At 42.6% G+C, this 26,801-nt stretch overlaps 1 protein-coding gene across 1 annotated transcript in view; it reads left to right on the plus strand.

Annotated features, from left to right (window-relative positions):
• LOC147085045 (low affinity immunoglobulin gamma Fc region receptor II-like) overlaps nucleotides 1-25,817 on the plus strand; it is a 31,519-nt gene extending 5,702 nt beyond the window's left edge. Inside the window, exons 2-9 of the mRNA XM_085979408.1 lie at nucleotides 1,861-2,151; nucleotides 5,932-5,945; nucleotides 8,108-8,399; nucleotides 11,570-11,671; nucleotides 15,728-15,755; nucleotides 15,924-15,976; nucleotides 23,262-23,299; nucleotides 24,213-25,817. Coding sequence (XP_085835534.1) covers nucleotides 1,861-2,151; nucleotides 5,932-5,945; nucleotides 8,108-8,399; nucleotides 11,570-11,671; nucleotides 15,728-15,755; nucleotides 15,924-15,976; nucleotides 23,262-23,299; nucleotides 24,213-24,353 — 959 coding nt within the window. The 3' untranslated portion in view covers nucleotides 24,354-25,817. The remainder of the gene's footprint in view (nucleotides 1-1,860; nucleotides 2,152-5,931; nucleotides 5,946-8,107; nucleotides 8,400-11,569; nucleotides 11,672-15,727; nucleotides 15,756-15,923; nucleotides 15,977-23,261; nucleotides 23,300-24,212) is intronic.
• Nucleotides 25,818-26,801: the final 984 nt, after the last annotated feature.

The raw sequence follows: 26,801 nt of genomic DNA on the forward strand, positions 1-26,801 counted from the left end.
GAGCAGGTTGGGCCTATACACGTTGGAGTTAAGAAGAATGAGAGGTGATCTTATTGAAACATATAAGATTCTGAGGGGGATTGACAGGTTGGATGCTGAGAGGATGTTTCCTCTAATGGGGGTATCTAGAACTAGGTGCATAGTTTCAGAATAAGTGGTCGCCCATTTAAGATGGAGATGAGGAGGAATTTATTCTCAGAGGGTCGTGAATCTTTGGAATTCTCTACCCCAGGGAGCTGTGGAAGCGGAGTCATTGAATATATTCAAGGCGGAGATTGACAGACATTTGAACTACAGGGGAGCCAAGGGGTATGGGGAGAGAGCGGTGAAGTGTTGTTGAGGGCAAGATTGGATCAGCCATGATCTTATTAAATGGCGGAGCTGGCTCGAGGGGCCAATTGGCCGACTCCTGCTCCTATTTCTTATTTTCTTATGTTTTTATGATCTTTCTTTCTTTCTTTCCTTCCGTCTGATTTTTTCTTTCTTTCTTTCTTTCTTTCTTTCCTTCCTTCTTTCTAATAGTCTAGACCAAAATGTATTAACATTTATATCCACTACGCAACACAAAGTGACATTTCAAAATGTTTTTCTCGGTGTATACGTTCTGTTTAATTGTGTAGTAATATAATTATGCTTGTTATGTTTGATAATTTAGAGTCAATTGTAATTTTGTACCTTACCTGTACTGAATTATAAAGGTACACATATATCTGGGGTAGAAAGTCTGATGGCAATTTCGGAAGTGATAACATGCGAGCTCTGGGAGCTGTTGGTTAATGCGACAGGTCCACAGGCTATTGATGGGCAAAACTTTTCATTGATCCATTTTTTTCTCTTTCAGTTCATTTCCAGACGTTGTTCGGACAGAAAATAATATGTAAGTATGCGACATTAAAATGAATAGTCAATTCATTAATATAGCCATCAGTTAGCTGAAATTAATATTTGATAGTTGGGATTTCATTTAACTCCAGGGCGCATTGATCTATTGCAGGAATTATTGTGCAACTTCCCGCAATTGTTTCTTAAATTCTGATATTCCAAAAAAAATTGCACTTACTTGAAAGGCAATTACGGCTTGTACGCATTTTGTAAAATTTTACTTATTATCACTGTCCATCACTATTATTATGGTCTAGATATTTGTCTTGGGCGGGGCGCAAAATGGGCAGCATCGGATCGGCCGCCCGTTATACGCAGCGCCTGATGTTCAGTAATTGGGTGGATCAATTTGTTGGCGACCATTTTGGGATGTCAAAGTCACCGGCACTGATTGTAGCGCCCCATAAATGTTAGCACCCCCCCCGCCAGAAATTCATTAGTAGTGTCCCAAGCAGAATGTGGAGAGTGACTGGAAGTGCCCCACCTCCTTCTTGGGGCACCATAACTGAAGATCGGGGGGCTACGTGCAACAGCGCCACATGCGTTGGAGCATACCGCTGCCTCATTGCAGGATTCCTCCCCTGATTAATAGGGTGGAACCTAGCGCCGCAGGTATCGGGGCCCTGCTAGACCACCGGGGAGCGGGGTGCAGTAAAAACAGCCTGGTCTGCCCCTGTGGGTGATAACGGGAGGCGCTAATCCACCTAATTTACCAGTTTTTAAAATGACTGCAGTTGCATTTTCTTGTTATGTTGTTTCAAACATCATGTCACTGTTACAGTAATTAAAAAATTGCTCATTAATTCCAATGATCTAGAAAGCGGAGAGCTCGCTATCTCCTGAAACTTTTATCATTTCTGTTCGAGGGGCATACACTGGTAAAGGACAGATTGAACTTAGCTTATTACAATGATAATATCGATGTTAATTGATTGAAGCTTTTCGGTGTTTAAACTCTTTTGACTGCGCTTTCCTCAGATGATTTACCGAAGCCAATCTTCTCTGTGAATCCACCATATGAAGTCATTGTATACGGAGAGAAAATAACTATGACTTGTCGCTGTCAGTGTCCCCTCACAATGAACTGTTATTACCAAAGGCAAGGTTTATTCACGGAACATGTTGCTGCTAAAGGACAATGTTATACCTCATTTGATTTCACCGCAGATCATGGCTTTGATGACATTTACACATGTGAATGTCTACACTCGGAGAATGGACAATGGAGATCTTCACAACCGAGCAACCCTGTTCAGTTAATTATTCGAGGTATGTTAACAGAACCTATTCTCCCAATGGGATTAGAACAATTTGTGCTTACTCAGCAATGAAACGATCCAGTGGAACAGAAGGACACTTGGGCTGCAGTTACATTGGATCTTGGGTGTTCGATTTCAAACCCAACCACTTTACATGGTGTGAGTGGATTTCTTAATGGTTACCGTCACAACAAAGGGTTGTCCGGCGACAATAACTCCGTTTGTAATTCACACACGATTTTTTTTTCTATTAACAAGTTTAGTACATGCACTATTAACATCATTTTATATAACTTTTCTACAAGGTTATATTATTTCACAGTAGAACCTTAGAATGATTACAGCACAGAAGGAGGTCATTCGGCCCGTCGAGCCCCTGTCGGCTCTCTGAAAGAGCATTTCATCTATTCCCACTCACCCCGCCCTTTCCCCATAGCCCTGCCATCTTTTTTCCTTCAGTTACTTATCCAATTCCATTTTGAAAGCCACGTCATTTTGAAAGCCATTTTGAGTCTGCTTCCTCCACCCTTTCAGGCAGTGCTTTTCAGATCTTAACCAGCCGTGGCGTAAAAAAAAGCTTTCCCTCATTTCGCCTCCGGTTCCTCTGCCAATCACCTTAATTCTGGTTCTCGAGCATTCCACCAATGGGAACAGTTTCTCTCTATCTACTCTGTCTGGACCCCTCGTGATTTTGAACACCACTATCAAATCTCCTCTCAAACTTCCCTTCTCTATGGAGAACAACCCCAGCTTCTCCAGTCTATCCACGTAATTGAATTCCCTCATCCTTTGAACTATTGTTGTAAATTTTTCCTGCGCCCTCTCTAATATCTTCACATCCTTCCCAAAGTGCGGGGCCCAGATGTGGACACAATACTCGAATTGAGGCCGTAACTGTGTTTTTTAATGGTTCATCATAATTTGTTTACTTTTGTACTCTTATGCCTCTCCTGATAAAGCTCAGAATTCGTAAGCCTTTTTAAATGCTTTCTCAACCTGATAATCTACATCCTAGGGTACATAAGGAAGTGGCCCTAGAAATAATAGATGCATTGCAGATCATCTTCCAACATTCGATGGAATCTGGAATAGTAGCCATGGATTGGAGGGTAGCTAATGTTACCCCATTATTCAGAAAAGATGGTAGAGAGAAAATGGGGAATTACCTGACATCGGTAGTAGGGAAAATGCTGGAGTCCATTATAAAAGATGTAATAGCAGAGCACTTGGAAAACAGTGACAGGATCCGACAAAGTCAACATGGATTTACAAAAGGTAAATCGTGCTAGACTAATCTACTGGAATGTTTTGAGGGTGTAACTGGTAATATAAATAAGGGAGAACCAGTGGATGTCGTGTATTTGGGCTTTCAGAAGGCTTTCGATAAGGTCCCGCATAAGAGATTAGCTTGTAAGTTAAGGCACATGGGATTGGGGGCAAGGTATTGACTTGGATAGAGAACTGGTTGCCCGACAGATAGCAAAGAGTTGGAACAAACGGGTCTTTTTCCAAGTGGCAGGCAGTGACGAGTGGGCTACCGCAGGGATCGGTCCCAGGGCTCCTGCTATTCACAATATATATTAATGATCTAGACGAGGGAACTAGATGTAATATCTCCAAATTTGCAGATGACACAGAGCTGGGTGGGCGTGTGTGCTGTGAGGAGGATACAGAGAAACTCCAGTATGATTTGGACAGGTTGGGTGATTGGGCAAAAGCATGGCAGATGCAATATAACGTGGATAAATGTGAGGTTATCCACTTTGGTGGCAAAAACAGGAAGGCAGATTCTTATCTGAATGGCAATAGATTGGGAGAAGGGGAAGATCGACGAGGCCTGGGTGTCCTTGTGCACCAGTCGCTGAAGGTAAGCATGCAGGTGCAGCAGGTGGTTAAGAAGGCAAATGATATGTTGGCCTTTGTAGCGAGAGGGTTTGAGTACAGGAACAAGGATATCTTGCTGCAACTGTTCAGGGCCTTCGTGAGACCGCACCTTGAGTATTGTATGCAGTTTTGGTCGCCTTATCTGAGGAAGGATGTTCTTGCCATGGAAGGAGTTTAGCTGATACCTGGGATGGCAGGAATGACGTATGAGGAGAGATTGGGACAATTGAGCTTGTACTCGCTGGAGTTTAGAAGCATGAGAGGGGATCTCATTGAAACTTATAAAATTCCAGCAGGACTAGACAGACTAGATGCAGGAAGGATGTTCCCGATGGCGGGGGAGTCCAGAACCAGGGGTCACAGTCTAAGAATAAGGGGTAGGCCATTTAGGACAGAAATGAGGAGGAATTTCTTCACCCAGAGAGTGGTGAACCTGTGGAATTCTCTACCACAGAAGGCAGTAGAGGTCAATTCATTAAATATATTCAAGAAGGAGTTGGATATATTTCTTAAGGCTAAAGGGATCAAGGGATATGGGAAGAAAGCAGGGACAGGGTACTGAATTTGGATGATCAGCCATGATCTCATTGAATGGAGGAGCAGGCTCGAGGGGCTGAATGGCCTACTCCTGCTCCTATCTTCTATGTTTCTATGTTTCTGACCTGCCTCCTTCAATGATGAATGCACATAGACCCCCGGGTCTCTCTGTTCCTGAGCCCTCTTTAGAACTGTACCCTTTAATTTAAATTGCCTCTCCTTGTTATTCACACCAAAATGTATCAGTTCACAATTTGCTGCGTTAAATTTCATCTGCCACGTGACCGTCCATTCCACCAGCCTGTCTTTGTCCTCTTGAAGTTTATCACTATCCTCCTCACTGTTCACTATATATCCAAGTTTTGTGTCATCTGCAAATTTTGAAATTGCGCCCTGTACACAAGTCCTAGTCATCAATATAAATCAAGAAAAGCTGTGGTCCTTGCAGCAATAACCTCGTGAACAGCAATATATACCTCCCTCCATCCCGCAGACAACTGTTCACCACTACTCTCTGTTTCCTTTCACTTAGCCAACTTCGTGTCCATGCTGCCACTGTCCCTTATATTCCATGGGCTTCAACTTTGTTGGCAAGCCTCTTATTTGTCACTTTAACCAGCGCCTTTTGTACGTCCATGTCCACTACATCCACCGCATTGCCCAAATCAACCCTCTCTGTTACTTCATCAAAATCACAATCAAATTAGTTAGGCACGATTTGCCTTTAACAAATCCATGCTGGCTTGCCTTAGTTAACCCACACTTGTCCAAATGACTGTTAATTTTGTCCCTGATGATCGTTTCTAAAAGTTTCCCCACCACCGAGTTTAAACTTACTGGCCTGTAGTTGCTGGATTTATCCTTACATTTTAATTTGATTTTTTAATTCTCCAGTCCTCTGGCACAACCCCCGGAGCTAAGGAGGATTGGAAGATTGTGGCCAGTGCCTCCTCAATTTCCACCTTTACTTCCCTCAGCACCCTAGGCTACATCCCATCTGGTCCTCGTGCCTTATCTACTTTAAGCACAGCCAGCCATTCTAGTGCCACCTTCTTATCAATTTTTAGCACATCCAGTACCTCAACTACCTCCGCTTTCACTATGACAAGAGGAAATTCAAGATGATATGCAATTAATAAGACTTACTTCCCAGGCCCGGAATGGCACCTTTTGGCTCTCGCAGCTGCTGGTGTGGCTGTGGGCTTACGGCTGCACAAGAAATGCTTATCTAACTAACAGATCAAAAATGTCCCATTCTTATAATTTTCGGCTAGCTGGATCTACCTCTGTCACAACATAAATGCGCAGAACCCACATTTTTAATTTGTAACCCAGTTTACAATCTATTTAGCCTTTGCCACTTTGCTAGAATCTTTGTTTTTAGTACAGTAATTGCACAGCTTATGGGACGTGACAATGAGTTGCCCCAAGTTGGCCACATATCTGTTTTACGCTTAATATTATTTTTACCTGGGAGAAAAGGGTAATCGTATTTTGAGAGGCTGATATGCAATTTCAAACCGTCTACTGGATACCACGAGCACCACTGTGCATGTTGGTTATTTAGAACCTGTTTAAATTTTACTATGCTTGCAAAAAAATGAATACCAGCAACAAATGCAATTCACTGTGTGATTTTTAACCAGGCAGTATCGTTTAGGAAACGCTGGAGATTATAGGGTGTAGGAATGCTAATATCAATGCTCTGATTACTGAGAGTGTTTGCACTGTCGGTATCAGGGAACATAAATGAGAGCCTGAAGTATTAAAAGTATACAGGCATCTGTTCTTAAACAGTCTTCTGTTTTTCAGTCGAGTAGTAAAGGCTTCTGTGTTATGATTATTTATCACTTTATTTTTTTCTACATTAAATTAAAAATCAATCTAAACATGGAGTATAATTTCCTCAGAGTGTAACATAGTTCACAAGCAGAGAGTTGTCAGCAGTTCCGAGAGTAAGCGTGCACTCAAATAGGTTTCTCTCTTTTTCTCAAAATTTAACACACATGCTTCCTTTTTTATACACTGTTCATTGTATCAAATTAGAAGTGGTCTGGCCTTATTTGGTAGCCTCCAGTCAATGCATTTTCCTTCAGCCGATTCATACCCACACAAGTTGACATTTCTCATACATCAACATTCAGTAGTTACTGATCTTTGCACTGTACTTCAGACGTCTTGCATGCATACAACTTTACAATTCTCGTACATCAACATCCCATTGATTAGTTTGCAATGCCAGAAATTCGGGTCGGAGGCTTCCCGCAGGTGCAAGCCCCCGACCTGCACTCACCTAGCGCGCCGGCCATTGTGCTGTGGGCCCGCGTGGGATTGCAATCCTGGGCCTCCTACAGCTGCCGGCGCGCAGTCCTTGCTTATCCCAGGGGCACAGTTAGTTCGAAACGTCCTCTGGGATCACATGGGCCATGGAGAGCCAATCGTAGCAGGGAATCTGTATTCTTAAATTTGACAGGAAGACCTGTCAAATCTATGAATAGAGATCGGACACAAAACCTAACTAAAATTTCAAATAAATATTTAAAAAACATCACATTTTTAAAATAACTATAAATTACATAAAATAACTATATTAAACAATAATTTAAATATTAGAAAAAAGTAATTGCAGTTTTTAACGGGGCTAAAAATAAACTTACCTTTCGTTAAAGTATTTAGAAATTATAAACCTGTGGAAAAATGTTTTAATTTTACTTAATTCACCACTTAACCTTGTTAAAAGCAGGCCTTGTGACTGCTTGTTATAAGCGTAGCTGCTGGAGACTTACCCTCCCGAGAAACCTGGAAATAAACGGAATTTCCAGGCATACGCACTGCCTCTCTGGCGCATGCGTTTGACCTCCGAACTCCTTCCTTCAAGGGAATGGAAGTTCTGGTTCCGGTGCATGCACAAAACCGGCACTTTCGTTGGACCTACGCGTGAGTACCCAGCGCATACTCACCTGTGGGCACCCGAATTTCTGGCCCAATGTTAGGTGATTGGATGTTTATATTATGGCAATACAATAAACATCAATCTTGAACACTGGCTGTTGCTAAGTGAAATCTCCCTCTCGCTCTCTCTCTCATTCTCTCTCCAATGATGCCAACAACATTTATTTGCTGTGTACTGAATGAACTAAACATGAAAACCTTTCAGAAGCCGATTAATCCGAGTTCCAACAGAATCAGATAAATGGAACATCGGCCTGGGAATGGGAGGTCATTTAAAGCGTTGAGCCAAAAGAAGGTCGGGTTTTGCAGATTGAATGGAGATGTTCAGTAAGCGGCTACCCAAAGGTCATTATTGAAAGCAGAAAAAAACAGACTGAATCAAATACCTTGCATAATAGAAAAAATCAGCACATTCTGGTTCACCCTGTGTCCCATCTGTCCTTTTCTTGAAGTAGTAATAAAAAGTGAAGTATGCATTGGAATGAAGGCGACAGATTTTGTTCCATTTTCACAAAAGTGGCCTCATATGTTATTGAGTAGACTTTTGACACACAATTTCATGCGGTATTTTTCATACAGGTGAACTGCCGCAGCCGACTTTCTACATGGACCCAGATTCCGGTGCAGTTTCAAACGGGGAAAATGTTGGCATTTCCTGCAAAGGTGACATTCGTTCCAGAGGGGGTACATTTCTCTTGTACAAAGATCAGAAACAAAATCCTGTACAGTCTCGTACTGTGACTGGTGATGAGCGGAATGTGACCTTCAACATAAATACCCGAAGCAAAGGCTCTGAGGGAAATTACAGTTGTCGATATCAAACAAAGGTCGCAGGACATTTGAGGCATTCGCCATTCAGTAAAGATGTCCCGATTACGGAGACAGGTAGGGACCAACACATTTCAAAACGAGGTTGTGTGTTCTTGTATCTCAATGTCTGTCTCCTTCGCTCATATCTTGTTAATATAGGTGACCAATACCTTTTAAATCGAACTGAGATATACATATTTCGCTGCAAAAGTTAACTGGGGATCGTTTTTTTATCTGCTGGCTTAAGGTTCCCATTTGTTATGCATAGTCTGCAGAGGCTGAACCGCACCCCCCCCCCCCGCCTGTTATCCAAAAATAATGGTCACAAATTAAAAGCTGGAAGCGTTATTTAACGCTCTTTCTTTATAAGCGTTGAAACGCCAGAGAGCTCCCGAATTTAACATCCATTCGCTGAGAAATTCCCCAGGGCAGAGATCTGAAAGCGGCGGAATCGGATATGCCGCCCGTCTAAATCAGCAGTCGAATTTCTTGCCCATTTTAACTTGGGCAATGCTCCATTTTCTGCATGGTCTGGTGGGCGTGGAAGGCTAACTCGGAGTATCTGAGCCGTCTCCATCCAAGTAAGGAGGTCACAAATTGAATGACATTGACAAGTTAAAGAAGGCGCAATGCAAATTCACAGTGATGCTGCCTGGTATGATGAGATAGAGATATGAAAAATTCCTTCAAATAGACAGGCTAGTTTTATTGGCCCAGATATTCCGATTCCTACGGGTGGGTATGCGCTGTGTACCTGCAGGAGTAAGACCTGCTTTTACCAGGATAAGAGTTCAAAAAAGAAAAAAACATTTCACTGATTTATCATTTTAAAATACTTTTCAAAAAAGATAAGTTTATTTGTAGCCCCATAAAGAACTTGGATTATTTTTCTCAATAAATTAATTTTTGTTTAAAATACTTAATTTATTGTAATTTCAAGTCATTTTAAAAATGTGTTTTTAAAAAATATATATTTAAAGTTTTGCCATGATTTTTCATTGATCTCCATTCATATATTTGACAGGTCTTCCTGTCAAACGTATGAATGGAGATTCCCTTCTGTGATTGGCTCCCCAAGGCCCACAAAATCCCAGGGACACTGCGATTGGAAAATGCGGGCCATTATAAAAATTACAATTACAATGGCCCAGAAATTCGGGTCGGGGGCTTCCCGCGGGTGCAAGTCCCCGACCTGCACTTACCTAGCGCGCCGGCCGACTGATACCGCCAACGTGGGATTCTGATCCTGGGCCTCCTCCAACTGCCAGCGTGCAGTGCTCGCATATCCAAGGGGCGGAGTTAGTTCGATGCGTCCCCTGGGATCATGTGGGCCATGGAGACCCAATGGTAGCAGGGAATGCTTCATTCATAAGTTTGACAGGAAGAGCTGTCAAACCTATAAATACTATAAGCACCAAAACATCACTAAAACTTCAAATATTTTGTTTTTAAATCACACTTTTAAAATAACAATAAATTGCATCAAATAACTGTGCTGTCTCTCTGTGGCAATTTATGTTAGTTTTCCAGTTAATTCAGGGGTTTGCGTAAGTTGGGTCGATTCCCATTGTGTGCTGCCACCTAGTGGCTATTTGGTACCTAGCAACTGCAGTAAAAGTGCAGTAAAGTGCTGTAAAGCACAGTAAGTGCAGTAAAGTAAACTACAGACCTACAGCGGCACATGCTCCGGGAAGTTGTATTGTTCCCATGCCTGAGTCTTGGATATTATTTGCCTGTAAGTACTTGAGAATGTTATAGATGATTAGTGTATACTGTATGTTGCAGAAAATGTTTAGTTTGTAACTTTTCACTGTAAGCAAACTTACACAGCTAGCCGTGAAGTGCTCGCTCTCTGTCTAGCTGGTTAACTTGTAGCTGTATTTTGATGCACTATGTACAGGGCTAATTTAAAGAGAATGCCTTCCAGTTTGCTAAATGTGTATTCACAGTAAGCTGTGTTTCCACGTGTTTGGTAATTTACATGCCAAATGTACTGTGTTGCTCAGGCGTACCTAAATTTGTGTATGCATATCAGTTATGCACTTGTATACTAATGTGTGCTTCCATTTCTGTGTTGTATTTCAGTTTTACAATAAGAATCTTTCAGTAAAGCTTTACAAGAAAAGTCAAGCCTTGTGATTTTTATGGGAAGATATCAAGTTGTTAGCTATCTGTCTAGCTCTGCATAGGAACGCGCTGCGAGGGCAGAAAAATAACTGTTTTAAACAATAATTTAATTTTTGAAAAAATTAATTACATTTTCTAACGGGGCTAAAAATAAACTTACCTTTCTTTAAAGTATTTAAAAATAATAAACCTGTTTAAAAAATATTTTAATTGTAATTCATTCAGCACTTACCTTGTTAAAATCAGGCTTTGCATCTGCTTTTAAAAGTTTAATTTCTGGAGACTTACCCTCCCGGAGAAATCTGCAAAAAAAAATGTAAGTTCGATGCGCACGCTCTGCCTCTCCGGCGCACGCATTCCACCTGTGAACCCCTTCCTTCAAGGGAACAGAAGTTCCGTTTTCTCGTGCTTGCGCAGTGCATGAACGAAATCGGCACTTCCATTGGGCCTACGGGTGAGTACCCCGTGCGTACTCATCCGTGGGGACCCGAATTTCTGGGCCTATGTTTTTTAAATTATGAAAGCACGGAAGTTGGCTTCGATGAAAATTTAAAATCATGATAGAAGCAAACTAGTGTCAATAGTTAGGGTTCTATAAGGAAGTGTAGTAAATACAATACTAGAGGGGAGACAGCAGGAAAAGTCCCTCTATACAGAGAGATGTGAGGATATGGGGGTTTGAAATTTGACTCGGGCATTGGCGCAGAACGGGCGCCATATTGGCGGTATCAGTCGGCAATGGAATTGAATATCATGAGCTTCATATAACGGACGGCCGATCTGATATCGCTGATCCTGCGCCACCGCCCGAGTGGAATTTCGAGCGCAATGTAACTGGATCTCAAACGGGGCGTAAAATAAGCGAACAGTGCCATACTGACGTTTTCTTTGAATTTTCTGCCCATGTTCAATTTCATCCCCATATAATCATACTCAGGTCAAATGAACTTAATTTCGGGCGTGAGGTAGAATGTGTCACTGACGCAAAGCAGTCAGTCAAGCAGAGAATATCATCTAGTGCCCTTTTATGCACTGGACATTCAGCTGGAAGTAAATGCTGACATTTCTTGTGTGCTGATTAAATCTTAGCAATCTTCCATCTTTCTATCTCTGTATAGATGCAGATAACAGTTTATTGCTCAACATTGGTCTGGGATGTGCTGCTGGGACCATCGTTTTACTGGTTGTGGCGTTGACCTGGTTCTTGCTTGCGAAGAGAAGTAAGTGATCGTGGGGGAAAGAAAGTACAAATTTTCACGTGAACTAAGATCATCAAAAAACTGGTCGGGCCTTGCAAACAGCCTGCAAACCCAGTCCAGCATTAACATTGTGAAAGGTGACGGTAAGGCAAATGTAGAAGAGTTCTGACTGCATGGTTTGGAAAGGCTTCTCTGCCTAGTCGGATCATTGGAAAATATTGGCCCGGATATTGCGGGGCCGATGACGGCGTATGCACAGCATACACACCATCGGGAAGCCCCCAGAATGGCCCCACAAGTTCCAGGTTTTTGCATAACGCTGCCCGTGCATGGTAAACTGGAATTTGGTACCTGTCCAGGTGATCATCGCATGCGCCATAAAAAAAACTCTATTGCTGGAGCAGATTTGGATTTGACTATCTCGGGATTAAAAAGAAACTGTGCGCATACGGGGTCCAGAATTGCTCTCTTTTTCTTTCACATGATAGATATTTATTACATGCCCTTGCAATTTAAAAAAAAATCCCATTGCTGATCTACAGACCTGTCTGTCAAGCTGTCTTTCCACCTTGCCTCAACCCGCTTACTCAACTATGCATAAACCTTTTCTCTCTCTATTTGGACCTGAAACCCTGTCATTTGGTGGTCACTACTCCTGAGGTGACTCATCTACTTCAGTGAGTGCCCAGGAAAACACTGACGCCTGGTAAAAGCAGGCACTGGGCCTGCTTTTACCAGCATAAGGGTAAAAATAGATGTTAAATTACATTTTCTAAATGATAAAAATATACAAAAACCTTTAAAGTTAGTTCATCTAAATTTTGGCCTGGATTAAAATTATTTTCCGTACAATTCAATTTTTATTTTAAATGCTTAATTTGGAGCTTTTAATTAATTTTGAACATGAGAATATTTATTTTTATTAGAATTGTGTAAATTACTTATTTATTTGGGGATTTCTCATTTGCTTATGGAGATTCTCCCTTCTAATGTCTTTACATATGATTACATAGGATATACGGCAAAGTAACAGGCCATTCGGCCCAACCAGTCCATGCCGGCGTTTATGCTCCACTCGAGCCTCCTCCCATCTTTCCTCACCTAACTCTATCAGCATAACCCTCTATTCCCTTCTCCCTCATATGCTTGTCCAGCCTCTCTGAAATACATCTATACTATTCACTTCAACCACTCCCTGTGGTAGCGAGTTCCACATTCTCACCACTCTTTTGGTAAAGAAGTGTCTCCTGACTTCCCAATTGGATTTCTTGGTGACTACCTTATATTGATGGCCTCTAGTTATGCTCTTCCCCACAAGTGGAAACATTCTCTCTATATCCACTCTATCGAAACATTTCATAATTTTAAAGATCTTTATTCGGTCACGCCTCAGCCTTCTTTTTTCAAGAGAAAAGAGACCCAGCCTGTTCATCCTTTCCTGATAGGTATACCCTCACATTTCTGGTATCATCCTTGTAAATCTTCTCTGCGCCCTCTCCAGTGCCTCTATACCCTTTTTATAATATGGCGAAAGAACTGTACACAGTACTCCAAGTGGGAGTGGGCCTTTGGCGTAGCGGTAGCATCCCCGCCGCTGGGCCAGAAGGTGTAGGGTTTCAAACCCCGCTCCAGACAGTCCCGGCAAGTGGAGTCGGAGCTCCGGCTCTAAATTCTGGGTTGACATCCAGTGGGATACTTGCATCCGTGGGTGTGGGTGGCCCCCCCTCATATGGGTTGTGGGAGCCCGTAAAACCCTCCCGCCATAGGACTAACCACCCTAATGGCTGGTACGAAGATGGTTACGGTCATGGAAGGAGCGTTAATTGCGGCCATAAATCCTTCCACCATTTCATACTGTTCCCCAAAGGGAACAGTGTGAAGACACGTACGACGACGACTCCAAGTGTGGTCTAACCAATGTTCAATACAGGTTTAGCATAACTTCCCTACATTTCAATTCTATCCCTCTAGAAATAAACCGTAGTGCTTGGGTTGCTTTTTTTATTGCCTTGCTAACCTGTGTCGCAACTTTTACAGATTTGTGTATTTGTACTCCTAGCTCCCGTTATTCCTCTACATGACCTAGCCTCACATCCTCCAAGTGATCAGTGACCTCCCTCCCAAAATGTAATACATCACATTTTTCCGTGTTGAAATTCATGTGCCAATTACATGCCCATTCTCCAAGTTTTTTAATGTCCTCCTGTAACTTGTTGCAGTCACAGAAATCACAGTCCTCCTCAGTATTGACTTTCCCCCCAAATTTGGTGTCATCCACAAACTTAGAAATTGTGTTTCTGATTCCAAAGTCTAATTCGTTAATGTAAATTGTGAACAGCAGTGGTCCCAGCACTGATCCGTGTGGAACACCACTACCCAGCTTTTGCCATTGTGAATAGCTACCCTTTACCCTTCATAGTGTCAGCTGTGGTTCAGTTCGCCTGAGTCCGAAGTTTGTGGGTTCAAGTCCCACTCCAGAAGCTTGAGCACAAAAATCCATGCAGTGCTGAAGAAGTGCTGCACTGTCGGAGGTGCCGTCTTTCAGATGAGATATTAAACCAAGTCTGCCCTCTCAGGTGGACGGGAAAAATCCCGTAGCCTCTATAGAGACATAGAAACATGGAGTAGGCCATTCAGCCTTTCGAGCCTTCTCCACCATTCAATATGATCATAGCTGATCCTCTATCTCAATACCATATTCCCATACCGCTTGATGCCTTTTGTGTATAGAAATCTATCTATCTCCTTCTTAAATAGAGTCAGTGACTTGTCCTCCACAGCCTTCTGTGGTAGAGAATTCCACAGGTTCACCACCCTCTGTGTGAAGAAATTTCTCCTCATCTCAGTCCTAAACGTCCTACTCCGTATCCTGAGACTGTGACCCCTCGTTCTAGACGCACCTGCCATTCTCAGCAGCTACACGTTACTCCTGCTCCAAGCTTTCTGTCCTGAAGACAGCCAGCAATCCAGTCTGCTGCTTGTCCCCTGACTCCGCATTCTCTGACCTTGTTCATCAGTCTATTATGGGGTGTTGATCTGGCTCACGTGTACCGAGGGATGCTTCCTAACCGCTTGCCTAACTGGGATCCGTGGGCCTTTATGCAGCCCAAGGACGCAACAACTCCGATGCTCGTGACAGAAGAACATAATAAGTAAGAGCAGGAGTAAGCCATACAGCCCCTAGAGCCTTCTCCCCCATTCAAAAAGATCATGGCTGATCATCGACCTCTACTCCACTTTCCCGCCCAATCTCCACATCCCTTGATTCCACTAGAGTCCAAAAATCTATCGATCTCAGCCTTGAATATACTCAAAGACTCAACATTCACAGCCCTCTGGGGCAGAGAATTCCAAAGATTCACAACCCTCTGAGTGAAGAAATTCCTCCTCATCTCAGTCTTAAATGGCCAACCCATTATCCTGAGACTATGACCCCTAGCTCTAGACTCCCCAGCCAGGGGAAACAACCTCTCAGAATCTATCCTGTCAATCCCCCTCAGTATCTTGAATGTTTCAATGAGATCACCTCTCATTCTTCTAAACTCCAGAGAGTACAGGCCCATTCTACACAATCTCTCACCATAGGACAGCCCTCTCATCCCAGGAATCAATCTAGTGAACCTTCGATCCACCACCTCCAAGGCAAGTATATCCTTCCTGAGAGCCAGCAGGTACTTTTGGATTTATTTTTCGGGTCGGAGGCGTACTCTGGAGGTACACTTCCAACGCAAATTTAGGCCCAATACTATTTAAGGTGGTAATAGCTTCCGACTTTGCTGTCAATATTTTGGGGTAGGAAGAGACGAATTTCTAGACCTATAACAGCAAGCAGTTCGCGTTGTTGCTGAGGTAACCAAGTAGAGGAAACTGTTTTTTTCTTTCTCATTCCATATTTTCTTGCACCTTTTGTGCGTATGCACGTCTCCATTCCTTGATTTCTTCTGGGAAGGGTGCATATTAAACAATTGAATCTACTTCACTTGTATTAATATTGAACAGTGGAAATTTTGATAGTTTGGGTCACTTTATTGCGAAATTTAACATAGTGATTTATATGTTCCCATTGTTACCTTGCAGGACAATTAAGAAGGCAAAATATTGGGAGGTGAGAACACCATGAGACACGCTTTATTTTGATACTCATAGTTTTATGCAAATTATGCAATTATACTTTAATCACTCAAGTTCATTGCATCTTAGGTAATGGTGCAGAGACTAAACATTAATTTGGGGCTATATTTAGGATAATATAACATGTTTGTGTATGTTACAGTAGGGCAGCCTCTGCAGGTGGAGTTACGAGTCACGAAGACGCTGATAACACGTGTAAGTGCAGTGTTGCTTTAATGAAAAAGGTTAATTATAATGGGCCAGAATTTGCCATGGAAATGTGCAGCACGTTCGGAATTTCCACATGCGAATGCAGGTGCACATCATCCCGAAATTGCTCTCTGTTCCGTTCCGACTTGACAGGTGATTTGCACCGATGGGGATATTCTAATTGCTGGCCAAAGATTAGGGCTAATTGCTCAGCAACATTACAATTTTAACAGCTTATGCAAACAGGCGCAGGGCGTGACACATACCGCCTGTCAATTCCAAGAATTTCTAAAAGCTATATGCGGCCGGAAAGGGAAGCATTTTCAGATTTTGCTCAGGCAATTTTTGTAGTTTCCGTGTAAAGCTCGGAGGAAGTGCTTGGCACATTGAGCTAAGTGCGCATTGCGTTTGGAGTAGTTACGCTGCCGACCGTAAGATCCAGGTCAATATGATTCTATGCGACGCTAACAGTGACAGATATCTTAATGGCTTAATTTGTAATACTTGTAGCTGGATCGGCTTTTAGTTATTAATGCACTGGTGTAAATAATATGGAATGAAAAATGCAAAATAATACCCTGCATACGATTGAATTAGATACAATGCGGGTGAAATTTGACACGGGCCTGTAAACAAACAGGCGGATTCACATTTTTAAAAATTAATTTATGGGATCAGGGCATCGCTGGCAATGCCAGCATTTATTGCCCATCCCTAGTTGCCCTTGAGAAGGTGGGGCTGAGCCGCATTCTTGAACCGCTGCAGTCCGTGTGGTGAAGGTGCTCCCACAGAGCTGTTAGGGAGGGCGTTCCAGGATTTTGACCAGTGACGTTGAATGATCGGCGATATACTTCTAAGTCAGGATGGTGTGTGACTTGGAGGGGAATTTGGAGGTGGTGGTGTTGCCGTGCGCCTGCTGCCCTTGTCCTTCGAGGTGGAAGAGGTCGCGGGTTTGGGAGGTGCTGCCAAAGAAGCCTTGGCGAGTTGCTGCAGTGCATCTTGTAGATGGTACACACTGCAGCCATGGTACACCGGTGGTGGAGGGAGTGAATGTTTAAGGTGGTGGATGGGGTGCCAATCAAAGGGGTTGCTTTGTCTTGGATGGTGTCGAGCTCCTTGAGTGTTGTTGGAGCTGCACTCATCCAGGCAAGTGGAGAGAATTCCATCACACTCCTGACTTGTGCCTTGTCGATGGTGGAAAGGCTTTGGGGAGTCAGGAGTTGAGACACTCGCAGCAGAATATCTAGCCTCTGACCTGCTCTTGTTGCCACAGTATTTATGTGGCTGGTCCAGTTAAGTTTTCGGTTAATGGTGACCCCCAGGATGTTGATAGTGGGGGATTCAGCGATGGTAATGCCTTTGAATGTGAACAGTTGTACGACACGTCTGATATTCCAATCTATTCAAGTTAATGGAACTGATTGAAGACTTGAGCGGATTACAGATGACAGGAGCGATAATGCCTTTATTGCGTCACACCCATGTACAAATTTGTCCCCCAAATATGTGAATCAATTAATAATGTCGTGGATTCAAATTTAGCTCTTTGGAGCCTGGCTACCTGGCACCATCTGAACGGGGTGGAAAAGGTACTAGCTCCATGGAAGGGACGCATGCCTACATAAGAACACAATAACATAATAAACAGGAGCGGGTTTAGGCAATTCGGCCCCTCATGCCTTCTCCGCCTGTCCATGAGATCATGGCTGATCATCGACCTCAACTCCACTTTCCCGCCAGATCTCCATATCCCTTGATTGTCCTAGATTCCAAAAATGTATCTATTTCAGCCTTGATTATACTCTACGACTGAGCATCTGCAGCCCTCTGGGGTAGAGAATTCATAGATTCAAAACCGTCAGAGTGAAGATTTCCTCCGTATTTTGTCTTAAATGGCCGACCCCTTATCCTGAGTCTATGCCCCCTAGTTCCAGACACTCCAGCCAGGCAAAACATCCTCTCAGCATCTACCCTGTCAATCCCCTTCAGAATCTTGTATGTTTCAATGAGATCACCTCTCATTCTTCTAAACTCCAGAAATATCGGCCCATTCTAAACAATCCTTCATCATAGGACAGCCCTCTCATCCCAGTAATCAATCTAATGAACCTTCGTTGCACCGCCTCCAAGGCAAGTATATCCTTCCTCAGATAAGGAGACCAAAACTGTGCACAGTACTCCAGGTGTGGTCTCACCAAGGCTCTGTACAATTGTAGCAAGACGTCCTTACTCTTATACTCCAACCCGCCTTGCAATAAAGGCCGACATGCCATTTCCATTACATATTGCTTGCTGTACCTTTATGCTACTTCTCTGTGTTCCTTGCACGTGGACACCCAAATCTTTCTGAACACCAACATTTGAAAGTTTCTCATCGTTAATAAAATATTCTGTTTTTCTATTCTTTCTACCAAAGTAAATAACCTCACATTTCCCTACATTATACTTGGTCTGCCACCTTAATGCCCACTGACTTAATCTATCTGCATCCCTCTGCAGACTCTTTTAGTTCTCCTCACAGTTTACTGTCCCACCTTGCATTGTATTGTGATCAATTTTGGATACATTTAAGAACATAAGAACATAAGAAATAGGAGCAGGAGTAGGCCAATCGGCCCCTCGAGACTGCTCCATCATTGAATAAGATCATGGCTGATCTGATCCTAACCTCAAATCTACTATCACTCGCCATCGCACCCGAACCCATGTGATCTCCTGGGAGAGGCGAAGAACCAGATAAAAAACCCAATGGCCAATTTGGGGAATAAAATCTGGGAAATTCCTCTCCGCCCCATCTAGGCGATCGAAACTCGTCCAGGAGATCACTCTGTCCCTATATTTCCTACAGTACTTACCTTCTGTAAAAGGTGATCTCCACCCCAGCCAGGAACAGGCCCAATTTACTCTTAAAGGACACCTAGCTGGCAGCCTGTTCGATGTCTCCACTAATCCCTGTGAATAGAACCATCTCCTGAAATCTAACACAGAATTAGAACACAAGAAGTAGGAGCAGGACCAGGCTACACGGCCCCTGGGCCCGCTTCGCTACCCACAGGGCCATGACCGTTCCGGACCTAGACTCATGTCCAATTTCCTGCCCGCTCCCCATAACCCCTAATTCCCTTTGCTTCTAGGAAACTGTCTATTTCTGTTTTAAATTTATTTAATGATGTAGCTTCCACAGCTTTCTCGGGCAGCAAATTCCACAGACCTACTACCCTCTGAGTGAAGATGTGTCTCCTCATCATGGTTTTGAAAGAGCAGCCCCTTATTCTAAGATTATGCCCCCTCGTTCTAGTTTCACCCATCATTGGGAACCTCCTCACTGCATGCAGCCGATCAAGCCCCTTCACAATCTTATATGTTTCAATTAGATCTCCTCTCATTCTTCTGAACTCCAATGAGTAGAGTCCAAATCTACTCAACATCTCCTCATATGTCCACCCCCTCATCCCCGGGATTAACCGAGTGAGCCTTCTTTGTACTGACTCGCGAGCAAGTATGTCTTTTCTTAAGTAAGGACACCAAAACTGTATGCACTATTCCAGGTGCGGTCTCACCAATAACTTGTACAACTGCAGCAATACCTCCCTGTTTTTATATTCTATCCCCCTAGCAATAAAAGCCAACATTCCATTGGCCTTCTTGATCAGTTGCTGCACCTGCATACTAACTTTTTGAGTTTCGTGCACCAGGACCCCCAGATCCCTTTGTACTACAGCACTTTCCAGTTTCTTGCCATTAAGATAATAACTTGCTCTATGATTTTTCCTGCCAAAGTGCATAATCTCACACATTCCAGTATTGTATTCCAACTGCCAAATCTCTGCCCACTTACTTAGCCTGTCTATGTCCCCTTGCAGGTTTTTTATTTCCTCCTCACTCACTACTTTCCCTCCCATCTTTGTATCATCTGCAAACTTTAATATGTTACACTCGGCCCCCTCCTCCAAATCATTAATATAGATTGTAAAGGGTTGGGGACCCAGCACGGACCCCTGCGGAACACCACTAGTTACTGATTGCCAGTCTGAGAATGAACCATTTATCCCAACTCTCTGATTTCTGTTAAATAGCCAATTCTCCACCCATGCCAGAATATTACCCCCAATCCCGTGATTTTTTATCTTGAGCAATAATCTTTTGTATGGCACCTTGTCAAATGCCTTTTGGAAGTCGAAATACAATGCGTCCACTGGTTCCCCTTTATCCACCCTGTATGTTACTTCCTCAAAGAACTCAAGCAAATTTGTCAGACATGACTTCCCCTTCATAAAAACATGCAGACTTTGTCCGATTAAATTATGTTCATCCAAATATCTCATTACTGTCTCCTTAATAATGGACTCTAAAATTTTACCAACCACAGATGTTAGGCTAACAGGTCTATAGTTTCCAGCCTTCTGCCTACTACCCTTTTTAAATAAGGGTGTTACATTACCAGTTTTCCAATCTGCCAGGACCTTTGCTGAGTCCAGGGAGTTTTGGAAAATTATTACCAATGCATCCACAATCTCTACCGCCACTTCCCTCAAGACCCTAGAATGTAAGCCATCAGGTCCAGGGGATTTATCCGCCTTGAGTCCCATTATTTTACCGAGTACCACTTCCTTAGTGATTTTAATCATATTTAGCTCCTCCCCCACTAGAGCCCCCTGTTTGTCCAGTGTTGGGATATTCTTAGTGTCCTCTACCTTAAAGACTGATACAAAATATTTGCTCAGTGTTTTTGCCATTTCCATGTTTCCCACCATTAATTTCCCAGTCTCATCCTCTAAGGGTCCAACATTTACTATAGCCACCCTTTTACTTTTTATATAACTATAGAAACTTTTGCTATCTGTTTTTATATTTTTTGCTAATTTACATTCATAATCTATCTTCCATTTCTTAATCAATCTTTTAGTCATTTTTTGTTGTCTTTTAAAGACTTCCCAATCTTCTATCCTCCCACTAGATTTGGCTAACTTATATGCCCTTATTTTTAGTCGGATACTATCCTTAATTACCTTACTTTGCCAGGGATGGCTATCTTTTCTTTTATGCCCTTTTTTCCTCAGTGGAATATATATTTTTTGGAAGGTTTAAAATAACTCCTTAAATGTACACCACTGATCATGTACCGTCTTACCCTTTAATCTATTTTCCCAGTCCACTCTAATCAATTCCGCTCTCATATCTGCATAGTCTCCTTTATTCAAGCCCTGCACGCTTGTTTGAGATCCAACCTTCTCACCCTCTAATTGAATATGGAGGATCCTTTACTAGGACATTTTTAATTAATCCTGTCTCATTACACAGGACCAAATCTAAGTTTGCTTGCGCCCTGGTCGGTTCAGTTACACACTGCTCAAGAATCCCATCCCTAATACACCCAATGAACTCATCCTCAAGGCTGTCCTGCCCAATTTGATTTGTCCAGTTAATATGATAGTTAAAATCCCCCATAATTATATCTGTTCCCTTATTATAAGCCTCAACTATTTCCTGATTGATACTCCGTCCAACAGAGTTGCAACTGTTCGGAGGCCTATAGACAAGCCCACTAGTGTTTTTTTCCCCTTATTATTCCTTATCTCCACCCAAACTGTTGCACTATCCTGATCCTTTGACCCAATATCATTTCTCTGTATTACAGTGATTCCATCCTTAATTAACATAGCCATCCCACCTCCCCTTTCTTTTTGCCTGTCCTTTCTGATTGTTAAATAGCCTGGTATGTTTAATTCCCAGTCATGGTCACCCTGCAGCCATGTTTCTGTAATGGCCACAAGATCATACCCATATGTAGTTATTTGTGCCATTAACTCGTCCATTTTGTTACAAATGCTACGTGCATTCAGATAAAGAAATTTCAAATTCGTTTTGTGACACTTAGTTCCTGCTTTATCCCCTTTTGCTACTGTATCTTTTACTCCATACCTTCTGTCCCTTTCTGACACGCTCTGGTTTTTAATTCCCCCACTGCTACCTAAGTCTATAACCTTCTCCGTTGTCATTTTTATTATTTGCTCTCTAGAAACCTTCCCCCCACTAATTAGTTTAAAGCCCTCTCTACAGCTCTAGTTATATGATTCGCTAGGATTCTAGTCCCAGCACTGGCCAAGTGAAGTCCGTCCCAATGGAACAGCTCCCTGCTGTCCCAGTACTGGTGCCAGTGTCCCAAGAAGCAAAACCCATTTTTCCCACACCAGTCTTTGAGCCATACATTTAACTCTCTAATTTTATTTATCCTAGCCAAATTCGCTGGTGGCTCAGTTAATAATCCAGAGATTATTACCCTTGAGGTCCTGTTTTTTAATTTGACCCCTAGCTGCTCATACTCCTTTAACAGAAACTTCTTCCTTGTCCTATCTACGTCGTTTGTACCAACATGGACCACGACAACTGGATCCTCCCCCTCCCACTCCAAGTTTCTTTCCAGCCCAGAAGAGATGTCCTTAACCCTGGCACCGGGCAGGCAACACAGCCTTCAGGACTCCCGCCCTCGACTGCAGAGAACCCTATCTATCCCCCTAATGATACTATCCCCTACCACTACAACATTTCTTTTTACTCCCCTCACTTGAATGGCCCCCTGTTCCACGGTGCTGTGGCCAGGTTGCTCATCCTCCCTGCAGTCCCCGTTCCGTCCCTCACGGGGAGAAAGTACCTCGAACCTGTTTGACAAGAGCAAGGGCTGCGGCTCCTTCAACACTACCTCCTGGATCCCCGTACCTGCCTCACTTATAGTCACACCATCCTGTCCCTGACCACGGACTCCATCTGAATTAATTAATTTCATAGTTGTGACTACCTCCTGAAACATAGAGTCCAGGTACTTCTCCCCCTCCCTGTTTTCTCTTGGTCCCATCACCTCGCCCATTAATATAGATTGTAAATAGCTGAGGCCCCAACACTGATCCCTGCTTGTAACGTAACCCGCCAGATTTTCCTTCCTTTGAAATGACGTGCCATGTTATACTTGTTGCGATATTTTGCTTTCTGAAATGTGGCCTTGTGATTGTTATTACCCATTAGGTAAAGACAACTATCTAAACATGATTTTAATTTTGCGCTAAATTTGTGGTAATGAGTGATTAGTGAGGATATTTTTTAATATCGGGGAAGATTTTCAGTGCGGGCATGAACTGCCCATCAACTGATTTTCAAGGAATTTAGTAACTAGGCATTTGCTATAAAGCATGGCAACGGCAGTTGTCTGCCCGAGCAGCCAGTTGGCATTCTAGCCCTTTGAAACTCACTGGAAAAACAGGCAGAGACTTCACAAAATAAATGTCCTTCTTTTCAGATGAGACTGCGAATCTTCCTTTAGATCCTGACAAAAACGTAAGTTCAATTTTTCTCAAATACCAATCATTATGCCTCTTGCTTTGCAAACACCGATAAGCTGGCTCCTGTAGAGAGAGTCGGAAACTTACAGAATAGTGAGCGAGGGAGAGTGAGAGAGTGAAAGAACGAGATAGAGAGTGAGTGAGAGAGAAGGAGAGAGAAAGACAAGACCGAGAGAAGAACAGATGGACACAGAGATAGAGATCGATACATTTATAGATAGATAGACAGACAGACAGACAGATAGATATATAGATAGAAATATATATAGGTAGACAGAGAGGCAGGACGACAGGCAGAACGACAGGCAGAATGAATGACAGACAGAACGACAGAGAACGACAGACAGAGAACGAAAGACAGAGAACGACAGACAGACAGAACGACAGACAGACAGAACGACAGACAGACAGAACGACAGACAGACAGAATGATAGACAGACAGAACCACAGACAGACAGAACGACAGACACACAGACAGACAGACAGACAGATAAACAGACAGACAGGCAGACAGAACGAACAGACAGACAGACAGACTGACCAGACAAAATGAACAGACAGACAGAATGAACAGACAGACGAACGAACGAGAGTCAGAGGTGTGAGATACAAAAGAGACAGACAGACAGACTCTGAGAGAGACAGACACAGAAACAGAGAGTGAGAGAAAGAGAGAGAGAAAGCTGCAGTGAGACACAGCGACACAGAGAAAGATAGACAGTCAAAGGCAGAGAGCCAGATGGAGAGTAAGATAGCTGAGAGAGAGAGAGAGAGAGAGCGAGGCAGAGGAAGTGAGACAGAGAGAAAAATATTGATATAGCGAGGCGACGAGAGTTGGAGAGGAGTAAAGAAACACATTATCCGTATATTATCTACTTCTGCCAGTTCTTCATGTTATTCATCGCAGGGAGCGTCTGCTGATGTACCAGAGAGTGACCACCAGGAACTCACCTATGCTACTTTGAATATGGAAGCTCTGAATCAGAAAGAAGCTGCCTTGGCCACTGCTGCGGACAGCATTGTGTATGCCGAAGTGAAAAAGAAATAAAAGTTCTCAGCAGCTTTGATATATGTTACTCACCAAGACCTGTGGAGACAACTGCTTTCTCGGGACGGATGGTGGGAGTAGGGACGCGATTTTCGTAATTAACGCTTGGAGATTAAGCATTACCAGGGCGAACGGCAGGCTCGAAATTCCGGCAGTATATTATGCACAACTCTAACAGAACTGGCCAGAGTTCCTTTCCATTAATATCAAAATAGAAAATGAGGTGGTTTCTATTACAGGCGATTCATCCCGCCGGATTTTCAATTTTCTGCTTTGCCCAGAACATGCTTAATGCCCTAGTGGTAAACACAAAAATCTACAACTATATAGCCTCCTTATTTTTTAGCTCAGCATGTTTTTTTTTAGTAGATATAAAGGATTGCATGCTTTTCACATGCAAGCTGTTACATGTAGCAACATGTTTTATACTAATTGCTTCAATCATAACATGGAATGTATGTTGTGAGGATGATGTATGGAGGTACCAAGGGGATATACACAGGCGAATGAATGGGCAGGAATATGGCAAATGCAATATAACGTGGAAATTTGTGAAGTTATTCCTTTTGGTAGGAAAAATAGAAAAGCAGAGTATTGTTTAAATGGCGGGAGAATGGGAAATGTGGGTGTCCTTGTACAATAATCACTGCAAGTCAACATGCAGGTACAGCAAGCAATTAGGAAAGCAAATTGTATGAGGGCCTTTATTACAAGAGGATTTGAGTTTAAGAGTAAAGACGTCTTACTGCAATTATATAGGGCCCCGGTGAGACCACACCTGGAGCATTGTGTACAGTGTTGGTCTCCATCCAGGAGGAAGGATATACTTCCCTTAGAGGGGGTGCAACGGAGTTTCACCAGGCTGTTTCCAGGGATGGGGGGATTGTCCTATGAGGAGAGATTGAGTAGATTCGTCCTATATTATCTAGAGTTTAGAAAAAATGAAAGGTGATCTCATTGAAGCATACACATTTCTTACAGGACTTGACATGGTTGACGCAGGGAGGAGGTTTCCCCTGGCTGGCGAGTCTACAACCAGGGGTCACAGTCTCAGAATAAGGGGTCGGCCATTCAGGACTGAGATGAGGAGACATTTCTTCACTCAGGAAGTGGTGAATCTTTGGAATTCGCTAAACCTGACGGCTGTGGAGGTTCAGTCTTTGAGTATATTCAAGACAGAGAGCGATAGATTTTTGAATATTAAGGTAATCAAGTGATATGGGGATAGTGCAGGGAAGTGGAGGTAAGGTAGAAGATCAGCCGTGCTTTTATTGAATGGCAGAGCAGGCTCGAAGGGCCAAATGTCCTACTCCAGCTCCTATTCCTTTTGTTCTAATGCTGTGGGCATCTCTTATCATATGTGACATTTACGATGCGAATCAGTTGATTAAAAAAGCTTGAAAGCAATGTCTTAATTTCGATTTGCATGAAGCTGGAACAATAAACAATATTTACGCTTGAAAATGCCTATTTATTAGATGTAGGAAGGATATACATTTGTAGAAGTGTCCTCGGGACCGAGAACGTTTTAAGGATTCGGCCATCAGTCGTCTATTTCCTGGGACAATAAGCTATATACCGTTTTAAATTATCGAATCAGTCAAATCCCCTCTAATCAATTACAGACAACAACATTAATCTGTTGCTCAGAGAACGTGCCTGTTAATCAATTCTGGATATCAATGATAATACATTTTCAACAATGTAGTCATTCAAGGATTAATTAAGATATGAGAGAGAGAGAGAGAGACAGGGAGAGATTTAGCAAGATGCATTATTGCTCTGAGAGGGCACAATGTACTTCGGATTAACTGAATTACTTGCTGCATTTTTTGGAATAATGCAGTGGCTCATTTTCGGAGATGAGAGATTTGTGAAATGGTGTGTTAACTATCTACGGGTGTTCAAAATATCTTCCTCTTAAATACCTCAGTGGCTGCATATATTTTTCAATAAGTGAAGGAAACAGTTTGTCAAATCTGTAACATGAATAATGTAGCGAGTAAACTTTTTGTTGTCTTGAAAGTTTCTTTTTGTTTTTGCAAAGTCAGATTTAATTAAATATGCAAATACAATAAGATGACATCAGCATTGTATTAACATAATACAGTCTAGAAAAATTGTAGACTTGGAAGATAAGTGTCAAATTCACTTTAAAATAAATAAAGGTGATGTGATGCATTGATAGAAATGTCACCTATTCCGTGTAATATAAGAACTTGAATGTGGTGAAGAGTACAATGAACTAGTGGTAAAGGTGAACATATAATTAAATGCAGCATCACAGAGCAGCAAAATAATTTAAACTGCTAACAGAGCACTGGGATTTATTTCAGGGAAATAGTGTTCCAAATTAGTGAAGTTATGTTGAACCTTTATAGGAGCTTGTTCACGCCGCACAGATCAGACCTCCACATTATGAAAAGGCCACAGAATAAGTGGAAAAAC

The sequence above is a fragment of the Somniosus microcephalus genome, unplaced genomic scaffold (genome assembly GCF_052327205.1).
Source record: "Somniosus microcephalus isolate GS21.2 unplaced genomic scaffold, FLI_Smic_1.0 unresolved_chr9, whole genome shotgun sequence".
Taxonomy (NCBI): domain Eukaryota; kingdom Metazoa; phylum Chordata; class Chondrichthyes; order Squaliformes; family Somniosidae; genus Somniosus; species Somniosus microcephalus.